The 11,875-nt window shown below is 39.0% G+C and overlaps 1 protein-coding gene across 1 annotated transcript; it reads left to right on the top strand.

Moving 5' to 3' along the window:
- The first annotated feature begins 104 nt into the window (after positions 1–104).
- On the top strand, positions 105–8,273 carry LOC109861987 (uncharacterized protein K02A2.6-like). Its single transcript, XM_020441868.1, has 8 exons — positions 105–172; positions 1,322–1,470; positions 1,539–1,729; positions 4,049–4,283; positions 4,671–4,886; positions 5,458–7,004; positions 7,167–7,482; positions 7,528–8,273. The coding sequence occupies exons 1-8, from the start codon at positions 105–107 to the stop codon at positions 8,271–8,273; spliced, it is 3,468 nt and encodes a 1,155-aa protein (XP_020297457.1).
- Positions 8,274–11,875: the final 3,602 nt, after the last annotated feature.

Genomic DNA, 11,875 nt, shown 5'->3' with positions numbered 1-11,875 from the left:
CATAGTTGCAAACTCGAGCCGGCTAGCACCGAGAGCACCGAGGTGTTGGGAGCCACTGGGAACACCTCGGTGCTCTCGGTGCTAGCCGGCTCGAGTTTGCAACTATGGTTGGATTGCATCAGCCATATCGGTTGGATGTGCGCAGTTACGCTGTGAACATTTTTGGACAATTGTCGGTGTTTTACACCACATTTTCGGTGTTTTACACCATTTTCTTATTATTTCTGTTAATTTACACATGTATACAACTCCGTGGCTTGGTGTCAGAAACCTAATCCACGGTTTTAAATCTATCTTCAAAAAGACGTAGAATGGACTAGCTTTGTAGGTCCACTGAGTCAAAAGAGCACCAAAAACCAAACCATCAGTGCTTTGTTTGATAGTTTGATAGCGATGTAGTGTTTAATATCTGAGGTAAGAATTCTATTTGTAAAACTTTTGTATTTTAACACGTTGATCGCCGTGTCACCCGTATTCGGGTGACGTCAAAAATCCTAATTAGGCCGCGTCACCCGTACTCGGGTGACGCTTATTTGAGTGCTTACAAGGTAGATTGGTAGGTATTTCGAAAGTTATAAATATATCGTCAAATTTTAACTATTCACCACAACTGAAAAATATTTGAAAACGAAGAAATAACTTTCAAATATCACACACTTTCTTAGATACTTCGTTCTTGCAGAAAGATTTTCAACTAATGCCTATTACAAATTTTCCTCCCGTTCGCGACCGGATCGACGTGCTGGAGGCAGTGTCACTAAAAGACTGACGTCTTTTCCATTCCGTGGTCAGATCTCTTGTGCTCACGTTATAACTCGGCTTATACATATTCCGAGTAATCGACAAAACAAGCGGAAGGCTCCTTGTCCTGCACTGAAGCCGCTTCGTACCGCATTTCAAAGCGCTACCGAATCAAAGTCATGCCGATAGATAAAAGTAGCCGCTACCCCCGGCAATAATATTAAGAAGCTTGCCGATGTTGTAGCGTTCGAACTTCAGTCTGAAGAGCGCGCTGTATAGCATCGCGCGTGGTCTGACGGAGATTTTCTTACAAAGTAGCGTGGCAGTCAACGTGTTAAATATGTATAAAGTCTATTTTTGATAATTCAGTGCAATATATTCCATGAATTTAAGTTAGTCATATAAGAAAAAATTAAGTAAGCATTTGGTACGATAGTTAAATTTTATAAGTATAATGATTTATTTAGATGCCAGGAGGAACTGTTTGCAGTGTTGCTAGTTGCAAAAAAAATTCAAAGAAAACGAAGGAAAATAAAGAACGTATAATGTTCTTTACATTTCCTAAAGATTGTACAATTAGGAAAGAATGGATCAAGAAATGTTACAGGAAGGATAAATTCAACCCGGAATATAAAAGAATATGTAGCTTGCATTTTAAACCAGAGGATTATGAAGATGAGCTACAGGCAAGATTAACTGGATCCCAACCAAAAAAACTCAAAAAAACAGGTAAGTAGATAATATTAGTTGTTTACATCTGCTTATATATTTTGTCTTATACTTATTTTGTTTTTCAGCAATTCCTTCATTAAATTTACTCCCATTAGAATACAGAACGGAAGATACGAAAAACAAATCTATGGAATCTGCAAGGATACTTCAAGAATCAAATATAGTAAAAGTTCAACCTGTGGAACAAATTGAGAAAAGTAAAAATACAAATCTTGATAATGTAGAAGTGGAAAGTGAAAGTACAAGTCTTGATAATGTAAGAGTTTTTTCATGCAGCAAAGAATCAGATAATCTTGCAATTAAAAAAGAGTTAGAAATAATGCATCAAGAAAATGAAATTTTAAAACAAAAAAGTACAGAATTAGAGTCTACACTTAAAAAAGAATTGGAAATACTACAACAAGAAAATCAAATATTAACACAAAACAATAGTGAACTTTACAAAAAAAAATAAAGAATTAGAGTCTACACTTAAAAAAGAATTGGAAATACTACAGGAAAAAAATCAAATATTGATACAAAAACTTGAAAACCAATTAAAAGAAGAAAACATTAAATTTGAAGAGAAACTAAAGGTAGCGTTGAAAGATTTATTTACACCAAATAAAGTGGAAATTCTTTTAAAGAAAAAAAGTAAAGCACGATGGACTGTGGAGGAGTTATCTAAAGCATTTACAGTGAGATATTTTAGTAAACGTTGCTATATATATTTAAGGAAAACATTGCATTATCCGTTACTTGGATTATCATCTTTGCAACAATGAACTAGTAATATAAGTTTAAGAAGCGGATGTTTAGAGAATGTACTATGAATTATGAATACGGCTGGCAAAGTTAAAAATGATATTAATTGAACCACAATTTTATGTTTTGATTAAATGAAAGTTGCATCAATGTATGAATATGATCAAACAAATGATGAAAAAAAACAAATGATGTTGGTTTACATTCTTACATGCAAGTAATAATGGCGAGAAGATTGTTCGATAAGTGGAAGCAGCCTATGTATATAGGATTTGACCAGAAAGTGACTAAAAGCTTATTAGAAAATGTAATCACAAAATTACATGAAAACAATTACAACGTTGTCGCCTGCACATCAAATTGTGATAGTAGCAATCAAAGTTTGTGGAAAGAATTCAACATCAATATCGACAATACATCAATAGAACATCCTGCAACAAAGAATCGCATTTATGTTTTTGCGGATGTTCCACATTTGTTAAAACTACTAAGGAACTGGTTTTTGGACAATGGTTTTATTTTAAGCAACGGAGAAGTACTGAACAAGAATCCAGTAAAAACATTATTAGAAATGATTAGAACAGAGATCAATTCATGTTACAAGTTAAGACAGTTACACTTGAAATGTGAAAAGGCACAAAGACAAAATGTAAGATTAGCAGCACAGTTATTTTCTAATACTATAGCTACCGCTTTAAAACAGTATTTGCCAGGTGAAGATCAAAGTTGTGCACGAAATGTGGGAGAGTTTTTTCAATTAGTCAATACTTGGTTTGATATAATGAATTCATATACACCAATAACAAACATTCCTTCCAAAAAACCATATGGATTGAATATAGATTTTCAGAATAAAGCTCTAAATGATATGTTAATGACTATCAGTGGCAAGTTATGTGTAGGAAAAACAACTATGCAAGTCTTCCAAAAAGGCATAATTATATCAACAAAATCGCTTATGAGTTTATTCGAAGAGCTTAAAAGGAAATTAGATATCAAATATATTTTAACTCATCGTCTAAACCAAGACTGTTTAGAAAATCTGTTTTCTCAGGTATTGTCGTAATTACATCTGTACATCGATACCTTATAATACAACATATGACAAAGTAGGAAAAATAGAATTTCTATTGTTTTTTATTTTTATTCATGTTTGCAATATTGTTATTTCTATTCCCCTCTAAAATTTCAATTTGTCGAATACTTGTTATTAGTATGAAAATATTGATATCAAAATATTAAATATTAAATATTATGTTATTTTTATAATATGATTTGTCATTTTTAGTTAAGAACTCGAAGAGGGCTCTATGATCATTCGTCACCTTTACATGCACTGTACAGGATTTGAATGATTCTGCTAGGAAAAAATCCGGGGATAGTACAGACTCATTCAAATGTAGAGTCATCTGAATTAGAGCCTCACCTGAATTAGAGCAGGACGAATATTTATTAGCCACTGCATTAAAGCAGGCACGTATTGTGAACATACAGTTGTCGGAGCCTAAAAAAATATCGAATGTTCCTGAAAGCGAAAATAGCGGTAGTTCTGGCAGTTCTACTACGTCACTCTCATCAGATAAAGATGCATCAGAAAAAGATGGATTGATATATTGTAGTAATCGATACATCGATATCGTTACTACTATCGAACGTCATCTTAGCAACCGATATACACAATCATTCAATTATTCTCAACAACGATTCTTTTGTTCAATTATGTATCTTCATTCATTCCAAGTCCATTCCTGTTTCCATTCACACGTTCAATAAACCGACTCAAGTTTTGTAAAAGAACGAAGTTTAATTTATTTCGTGAGTGAACAAACAGTTTTTGGCGACGAGGATTATGGAAGGTCTCCGTGAGATATTAACGCCGTTGATGCAGCAGCAACAGCAGCAGTTTCAGCAGTTGATGCAGCAGCAGTTTTATGCCCAGCAGCAGGAATTTGCGAGCCACATCGCCAAGATTCTCAAGGCTCCTTCATCCGCACCTACAGGCCTGGAAATTAAAATGGATGCGTTAGCCAATTCAATCACAGAATTTATTTACGATCCGGAGAATGGTTTGACTTTCGATGCATGGTATGTACGTTACCGAGGATTATTTTCCGTTGATGCCCAAGCATTGGACGACTTAGCAAAGGTCAGACTACTCCTACGTAAATTAAGCATGACAGTTCACACGAAGTATGTTAACTACATCTTGCCAAAAGAATATACAGATTTCGATTTNGCAAATACAGTAAAAAATCTTACCGACATGTTTGGAAAGAAAATATCGCGTTTTCATCAGCGATATAATTGCCTTAATGCGTCGAAATCAGATCAACACGATTTCTTAACATATGCTGGTTTGGTTAACAAACGGTGTGAAGAATTTCAGATCTCGACAACTACTGCAGATCAGTTTAAATGTTTAATGTTTATTTGTGGACTACGTTCTGCATCAGATACTGACATTAGAACCAAGTTATTACACTTAATTGATATTAAGTCAGACTCGCTTACCGTTCAAGATTTAGCCGTCGAATGTCAACGAATGGTGAATCTTAAACAGGATAATTCGATGGTGCAAAATCAAACCACAGACGTTGGGACGGTTGCTCTTGTGCAATCTAAAAATTTCCGTTCAAAAAGGAAGTTTAAAAACGGACAGAAGGAGCAGGGTAAATTTAACAAAAACAAAAAAAATTTATCTGACAAAAAACCTTCGACACCTTGCTGGTTTTGCAGTAACTTACATTTCTCCAAAGACTGTACTTTTAAAACACACAAGTGTCAAAAATGTAAAGTTGTCGGTCATAGAGATGGTTATTGTGCGTCCAGTAAGAAAGTTAAACCCAAGTGGTGATAAAAGCTCTGAAAAAAGCGTCAAGACAATTCATTCAGTCAATCAGATTTTAATTGGTTCGAGTCGGAAATATATTGATATTTTAATTAATTCAAAGCCTGTAAAGCTTCAATTAGACACGGGTTCTGATCTAACTATTATTTCAAATCAAACATGGATTGATCTCGACAAGCCTTCAGGAACGATCACTTTGCATGTTGCTCGGGATGCATCCAGCAATTCAATTCATTTCACTCAAGAGTTTACCTGTACAGTAACTTTTCAGGAAGTCACCAAGCAGCTTCAATGTTTTGTAACTTCAAATCCAGCTTTGAATATAATGGGGTTGGATTGGATCTCTGCATTTAATCTGTGGGATCAATCATTGAACACTTTTTGCCATTTAGTCAATGTCAATAAATCGCAATTCGATATCACCGAATTTCAGCGCAGATTTCAGGATGTCTTTGCAAGCGGTTTGGAACGTTGCACAAAAGCAAAGGTCAAACTTTATTTAAAACCAGATGCTAAGCCGATTTTCAAGCCGAAGCGCCCAGTCGCTTATGCAATTTTGCCGCAAGTCGATGCTGAGCTCGATCGTCTCGAGCAAAATGGAATTATATTACCCATCAAATATTCAGAGTGGGCGACACCGATTGTTGTGGTACGCAAAAAGAATGGCTTGATTAGGATTTGTGCAGATTTTTCAACGGGACTTAATGCTTCTCTGGAACCTAATCGTCATCCACTTCCTTTGCCAGATGAAATATTTTTACAGCTGTCAAATTGCAAATATTTCAGTCACTTAGATTTGGCAGACGCCTTTTTGCAGATTGAGATTGATGATGAATCAAAGAAATTTCTTACAATCAATACTCACCGCGGTTTTTACGTATACAATCGTATGCCTTTTGGGGTCATTGTAGCTCCTGGAGAGTTTCAAGCCATTATGGACTCCATGATTTCTGGCTTACCAAATGTTTTTGCTTACATTGACGACTTAGTTGTTGGTGGAGAAACAATTTTGCAGCATAATCGCAATTTAACACGTCTTTTAGAGCGTATTCAAGATTATGGCTTTCGACTACGATTTGAAAAGTGTACCTTTTTCACAGAAAAGATCAATTATCTTGGTTACGTCATTGATGGGCAAGGATTACATCCAGATCCGAAAAAAGTTTCTGCCATCATAGATATGCCAGCACCAAAGAATTTAAATACCTTACGGTCTTTCTTGGGAGCANTTAATTATTATTCTCGATTTATTCTCAATATGCACATTTTGCGACGTCCGTTGGACAATTTGCTTAAGAAGGATGTACCATGGTCATGGTCTTCACGTTGTCAGAAGTCTTTCGAACAATTCAAGAAGATTTTGACATCTAATCTGTTGCTCACTCATTACAATCCAAAGTATGAAATCATTGTGGCAGCAGATGCTTCAAACGAAGGTCTGGGAGCTTGCATTTTACATCGTTTTCCAGATCAAACAGTCAGTCATGCTGCTAGAAGTCTTACTCCTGTGGAACAGAATTACAGTCAAATCGAAAAAGAAGCTTTAGCAATTATGTTTGCCATTACGAAATTTCATCGAATGATTTTTGGAAGGCATTTTACTTTACAAACGGATCACAAACCGTTATTACAAATTTTTGGAAACAAAAAGGGGATTTCTGTTCATTCAGCGAATCGTTTGCAGCGATGGGCTTTGCAGTTACTGTCTTACGATTTTCAGATCGAGTGCATTAAAACTACAGAATTTGGACATGCTGATGTATTGTCCAGACTCATTGATCAGCAGAATCGCCCTGAAGAGGATTTTGTTATTGCTTCTATTCAATTGAAGGATGATTTATCTTTGACTTTGCAAGAGTCATTACAAACGGGGCCAGTTGCGCCGATTACCTTTCAACAGATTCAAGAGGCAACTAAGAAGAGTGATATTCTTCAGGAAGTAATTAAATATACTCTTACCTCATAGCCTCAGACTGTAGAAGAGTTGTCTTTGCAGTCTTATTTTCGTAGACGCCATTCATTGTCGGTAGTCCAAGGCTGTCTTTCTTTCAATGACAGAATCGTGATGCCGTCTTGTTTTCGTTCACGGGTTCTTCGACAGATTCACAAGGGTCATCCTGGAATAGAACAAATGAAGATTTTGGCACGTTCATATGTATATTGGCCGAAAATAGATGCGGACATTGAACAATTTGTTAAGCGTTGCAGAAATTGTGCACTCACCGCAAAGGCTCCTGTTAAGGTTTCTTTATGTAGCTGGACTCAGCCAGCAGCACCTTGGCAGAGAGTGCATATTGATTATGACGGTCCATTAAATGGAGAATACTTTTTTGTTCTGGTGGACGCTTACTCCAAATGGCCAAAAGTCATACCGACACAATCAATTTCTGCACAGCAAACAATTAGTATACTTCAAAGTATTTTTGCTCGCTTCGCTGCAATACCTAAAACAATTGTTTCAGATAATGGAACTCAGTTTATATCAGAGAAGTTTCAATCTTATTGTTTATTAAATGGAATACAACACTTACGCAGCCCACCTTTTCATCCTAGCTCAAATGGGCAGGCTGAGCGTTTCGTGGATACTTTCAAGCGTGGACTTGCTAAACTACAAGCTGGGGAAAATAGTAGCAATCTTTCGTCAATGGATTTTCTTTCTGTTTTCCTACAGTGTTATAGGTCCATTCCAAATCCAAATGTTCCTAACAAGTTGTCTCCGGCTGAAGCACTGATGGGTAGACGAATACGGACATCATTGGATTTATTGAAATCTTCTTCTTGTCAAGTATCTACAAATGAGAAACAGCTCAAGCAAGAGATGCAGTATAATCGAAAACACGGAGCAAGAAATAAAGTTTTTGCTTCGGGTACGCAAGTTTTTGTTCAGGTTCATGCAACTAATAAATGGTCGTGGATACCTGGGAAAATCATCGAGCGGGTTGGCAAAGTTCTGTATAATGTGCTTGTTCAAACACAAAGTTGGCTGGTTCGTGCACACGCCAATAAACTAAAGTTTAGGCACGGTGACGAAGATGAAAAAGAACTTCCCGTGGAAATTCTCATCAATGTCTTCGATCTCACAGACACTATACAACAGCAAACATTACAAGAAACACAGCAAGTAGTTACACGCTACGAAGGGGAACAAGAAGCTGATCCAGTTTCAGCTGTTTCTACACAACAGCAAGTTCGGTTCGGTTCGGTGTGATGTTGGCTAGAGAGCCCTAGATACCCATACGCCATTCTTCGGGTAAAAAAAACCAATAGAAAGACATGTTAGAAAAGTGAGAAACTATGATGCAACAGAAAAGCCGCGAATGAGTGTGCGTGCAAGAAGGCAATCAGCCAATGAAGGAAAGTGAAAGAGAGAAAAGCTGTGCCCGGATTTGCCCGAGTAAAAGCAAAGGAAGTACAAGAGGAGATCACAGGCGTAATTGCGCGTCTACGACAAAGCTATATAATGCTTTATAGATGTCAGCGTTGTCGGAAAAGGCAAGGTCCACAATACTGAGGTTACAGGTAGGATCTATGCGGTGGAGTTTGCTGATTAGGGCATCGGAGTCGTCTCGATGAAGAGGGCAGTGAAAAAAGACGTGGTCAGCATCCTGCAATCGGTGTTCGCATGGGCAGTCGAAGGAGGCGACAATCCCCTTGGAAGCCAAGAAGGCGCCTACGCAAATGTGTCGTCCGCAGTCTAGAGATAAGCTTAATAACAGGAGCAGGCATGGTATGTCGATGATCCAAGTACCAAGGTGGAGAGAGAATGTTCCTTTTTTTGTTAAAATAGGTGACTCCTTTAACTGTGCTCTCAGTTAGAATTTTTCTCACTGATTCTGTTAGTGCCTCGGCGCGAAAGCGGTATAGATTCCGATAATGGCACTTGGCCGTTAGAAAGGGATCAGGAGAAAGCAGAGCGCGTTTGGCAGCCCGATCCGCAGATTCATTTCCCTCGATGTTCATATGGCTGGGTAACCAGACAAAGCGAATTCGAAGATTCCTAGAGAGGCAATTCTTGTATAGGGTCTTGATTTCGTAAATGCACGATGCGTTGTTTTCGTGAGGATCCGAATTCTTCAAGCAGATAAGCACACTTAGGGAGTCCGAAGCAACAATGGTGTCAGTCCAAGAGTGATCCAGAGCAAATCGGACAGCCCGACCAACGGCAAGTGCCTCAGATTCGAAGATAGATAAATGATTATTTATTTGTTTAGCCAAGGTGTACTGAGGATTCAGGGACACCAGAGCATAGGAAGTTCGTTCGGCCAGGCCATAGCATTTTCTGGATCCGTCAGTGTAAAGTACATGGGAAACGACAGAGTTTAGTATAAATTCGTTCCAAGAGCCGGCAGGATCATCGGAGTTGCGTACCGCGAGGCCGCACTCGGTGTCCACAGGAATCTCCAGGAATCGAACGTTGAAGGGATAATTAAGATAACCTGGAAGAGAAAAGGTTTTGATTTGGCGAAAAAAGATTTTTTGAGTATTAAAAACTAGCAATATATGGCCCAGTTCGTCTCTCCAATCGTCAACAAATAGTCGCGTGGAGTGGGAGAGCACGCTCAAGAGCGGATGATTGTGCCGTGCGAGAACTTTGCATAAAAACTTTTTGGTAAGGTGACGAAAGCGATATGACAGAGGAAATTCGCCATTAATTTCGAGAAGAACGTTTGTGGGCGTTGTACGCATGAGAGCAAGAGGGATGCAAAGGCAAGCAAATTGCAGCCTATCCAGCTTGCCTTGCTCAACGCCCGGAAGAGGGGAGAAAATCTGAGTCCCAATCAAAAACCGACCTGACAAAGCCCTTGTACACGTTGAGAAGCAAAAGGGGATGTATTCTCCATTTGATGCCGGCAAAAGCCTTTATAACGTTAATGCGAGGCCAGACACGCCTACGAACAGAATCAACGTAAGCCCTCCAGGTTAGATTGGCGTCGAGAACCACCCCCAGAAAACTGGGGGTCCAGTTAAGTTCCAGGGGAACGTTATCGATGCAAATCGCGATCCTCTGCTCTCGAAGGAGAACACGAAGATAACGCGGTCTGAGAGCGGAAAAGAAGGTATAGCATGACTTCTCAGAAGAGACTCTCAGACCTAAATCCAGTAAATAGAAACGTAGATTCTCAAGCGCTCGCTCCAACCGACCAGCAATATAATTGAGGGTCTTATGAAAGCAATAAATGGCTATGTCGTCGGCATACATGACAATGTGCACTGTGGCTGGTAAGCATTTATCGATGAAGGAAAGATAAATGTTGAACAGCAAAGGGATCAAAATTGAGCCCTGAGGAAGACCACGCGAAGTCGGACGCGACTGGATGGGGACTCCGGACAAAAAACCCTGCAAATGACGATAGCTAATAATAGAGGCAATAAAGTTGATAATTTTTGGCGGGAGGTGATATTTTTTTAGAAAAAATAAAAGGATACTCGGAACAACGCAATCAAAGGCCCCGACAAGGTCCAGAAAAACAACACCTGTTGCCAAACCGTCGAGGTTAGCAATTCTTATATGTGATGTAAGAGTTGCAATGTTATCAGTGCAAGAAAGGCCCTTGCGGAAGCCAAACTGATAGGTCGGGATAATATGGTTATTTTCGGCCCACCATTCCAACCTCTTATAAATAATCTTTTCTAGAACTTTGAGCAAATTATTAGCGAGTGAGATAGGTCGAAGAGCACCTTTTTTCCCCGGTTTGGGAATGAAAACGACAAAATAATTACGCCATTGGCAAGGGAACTGAGAAGAAATAAGCATATAATTGAATAAATTTAGGATTGCCATATGAAGATCCCTGGGCAGCTCCGAGATAATTTTGTTGGAAATAAGATCGGGACCAGAGGCCGATTTGGTCTTCAAAGATGAAATTATTGAGAAATACTCAGTTTCGGATATATTGGATGTTAAGTAAGACGTGTCGTTTGAGAAAGATGGGGGGAATAGCTCGTCGCCAAATACTGCAAAGTCGATGTTAGGAGGAGAATAATTTACAGGCGCAATTTTGTCATAAGCCTCGTAAAATTTTGTTTCAGAAATATTGTTGCGATTTGACTCATCCCGGGCAGCTTGTCGGGCAGAAGTAAATGCTCGAACAGTTCCCCATACTTTATTAAGATCCGAAGTCGCAGAGAGTGAGGAACAAAACTCACGAAAGGCCTCCCTCTTGCGACGTCGAATGGTTTGATTGCCTCCCGGGCAGCATCAAGATAAGCCTGAAAAGAAGCGATAGAAGGACAAGACTTAAAAAGCCGAAAAAGACGTCGCTTGTTTCGAATAACCCGCATGCATGAGTCGTTCCACCACACTATAGGCGGTTTCCGGCGATGCCTCAGGTATTTTCGTACTTTAGCTCCTGTATCAATAAGAGCATTAGTAATGAGCGAAATTAAACTTTCATAAGCAGCATCAACACTGTCAAAGACAGGAGGCTGTAAAGAAGAAAGAGTGTCAAGGCAGCGATCCCAAAAGAGGCTCCAATCGACGTCAACAGTGGAGATAGACGAGCGCCCGGGAACACTTCTATAAAAGACATCGGAAATAGAAATGAGAATGGGAAAGTGATCGCTATCGTAGGAGTAATCAAGAACGTTCCAGGAGCATTTATTAGATAAAGAGGGTTCGACAAAAGTGAGGTCGAGAGCGGGAGAGGCGGACAGGTCGCGAGAGGACCAAGTGTCTACGCCAGAGTTTATACATATCCAGTCGGATGACAGGAGAGCACTCTCTATCCTCGATCTCTTTGCGTCGGACACCTCACGACTCTGAGACCATAGAGGGCTCTTAGTGTTAAAGTTACCGCAAATAATAGCTGG

Source organism: Pseudomyrmex gracilis, unplaced genomic scaffold (assembly GCF_002006095.1).
Source record: "Pseudomyrmex gracilis isolate BER0280 unplaced genomic scaffold, ASM200609v1 scaffold_1231, whole genome shotgun sequence".
Classification (NCBI taxonomy): domain Eukaryota; kingdom Metazoa; phylum Arthropoda; class Insecta; order Hymenoptera; family Formicidae; genus Pseudomyrmex; species Pseudomyrmex gracilis.
Note: the sequence above shows the minus strand (reverse complement) of the source record. Positions and strands in the feature narration are given on the sequence as shown.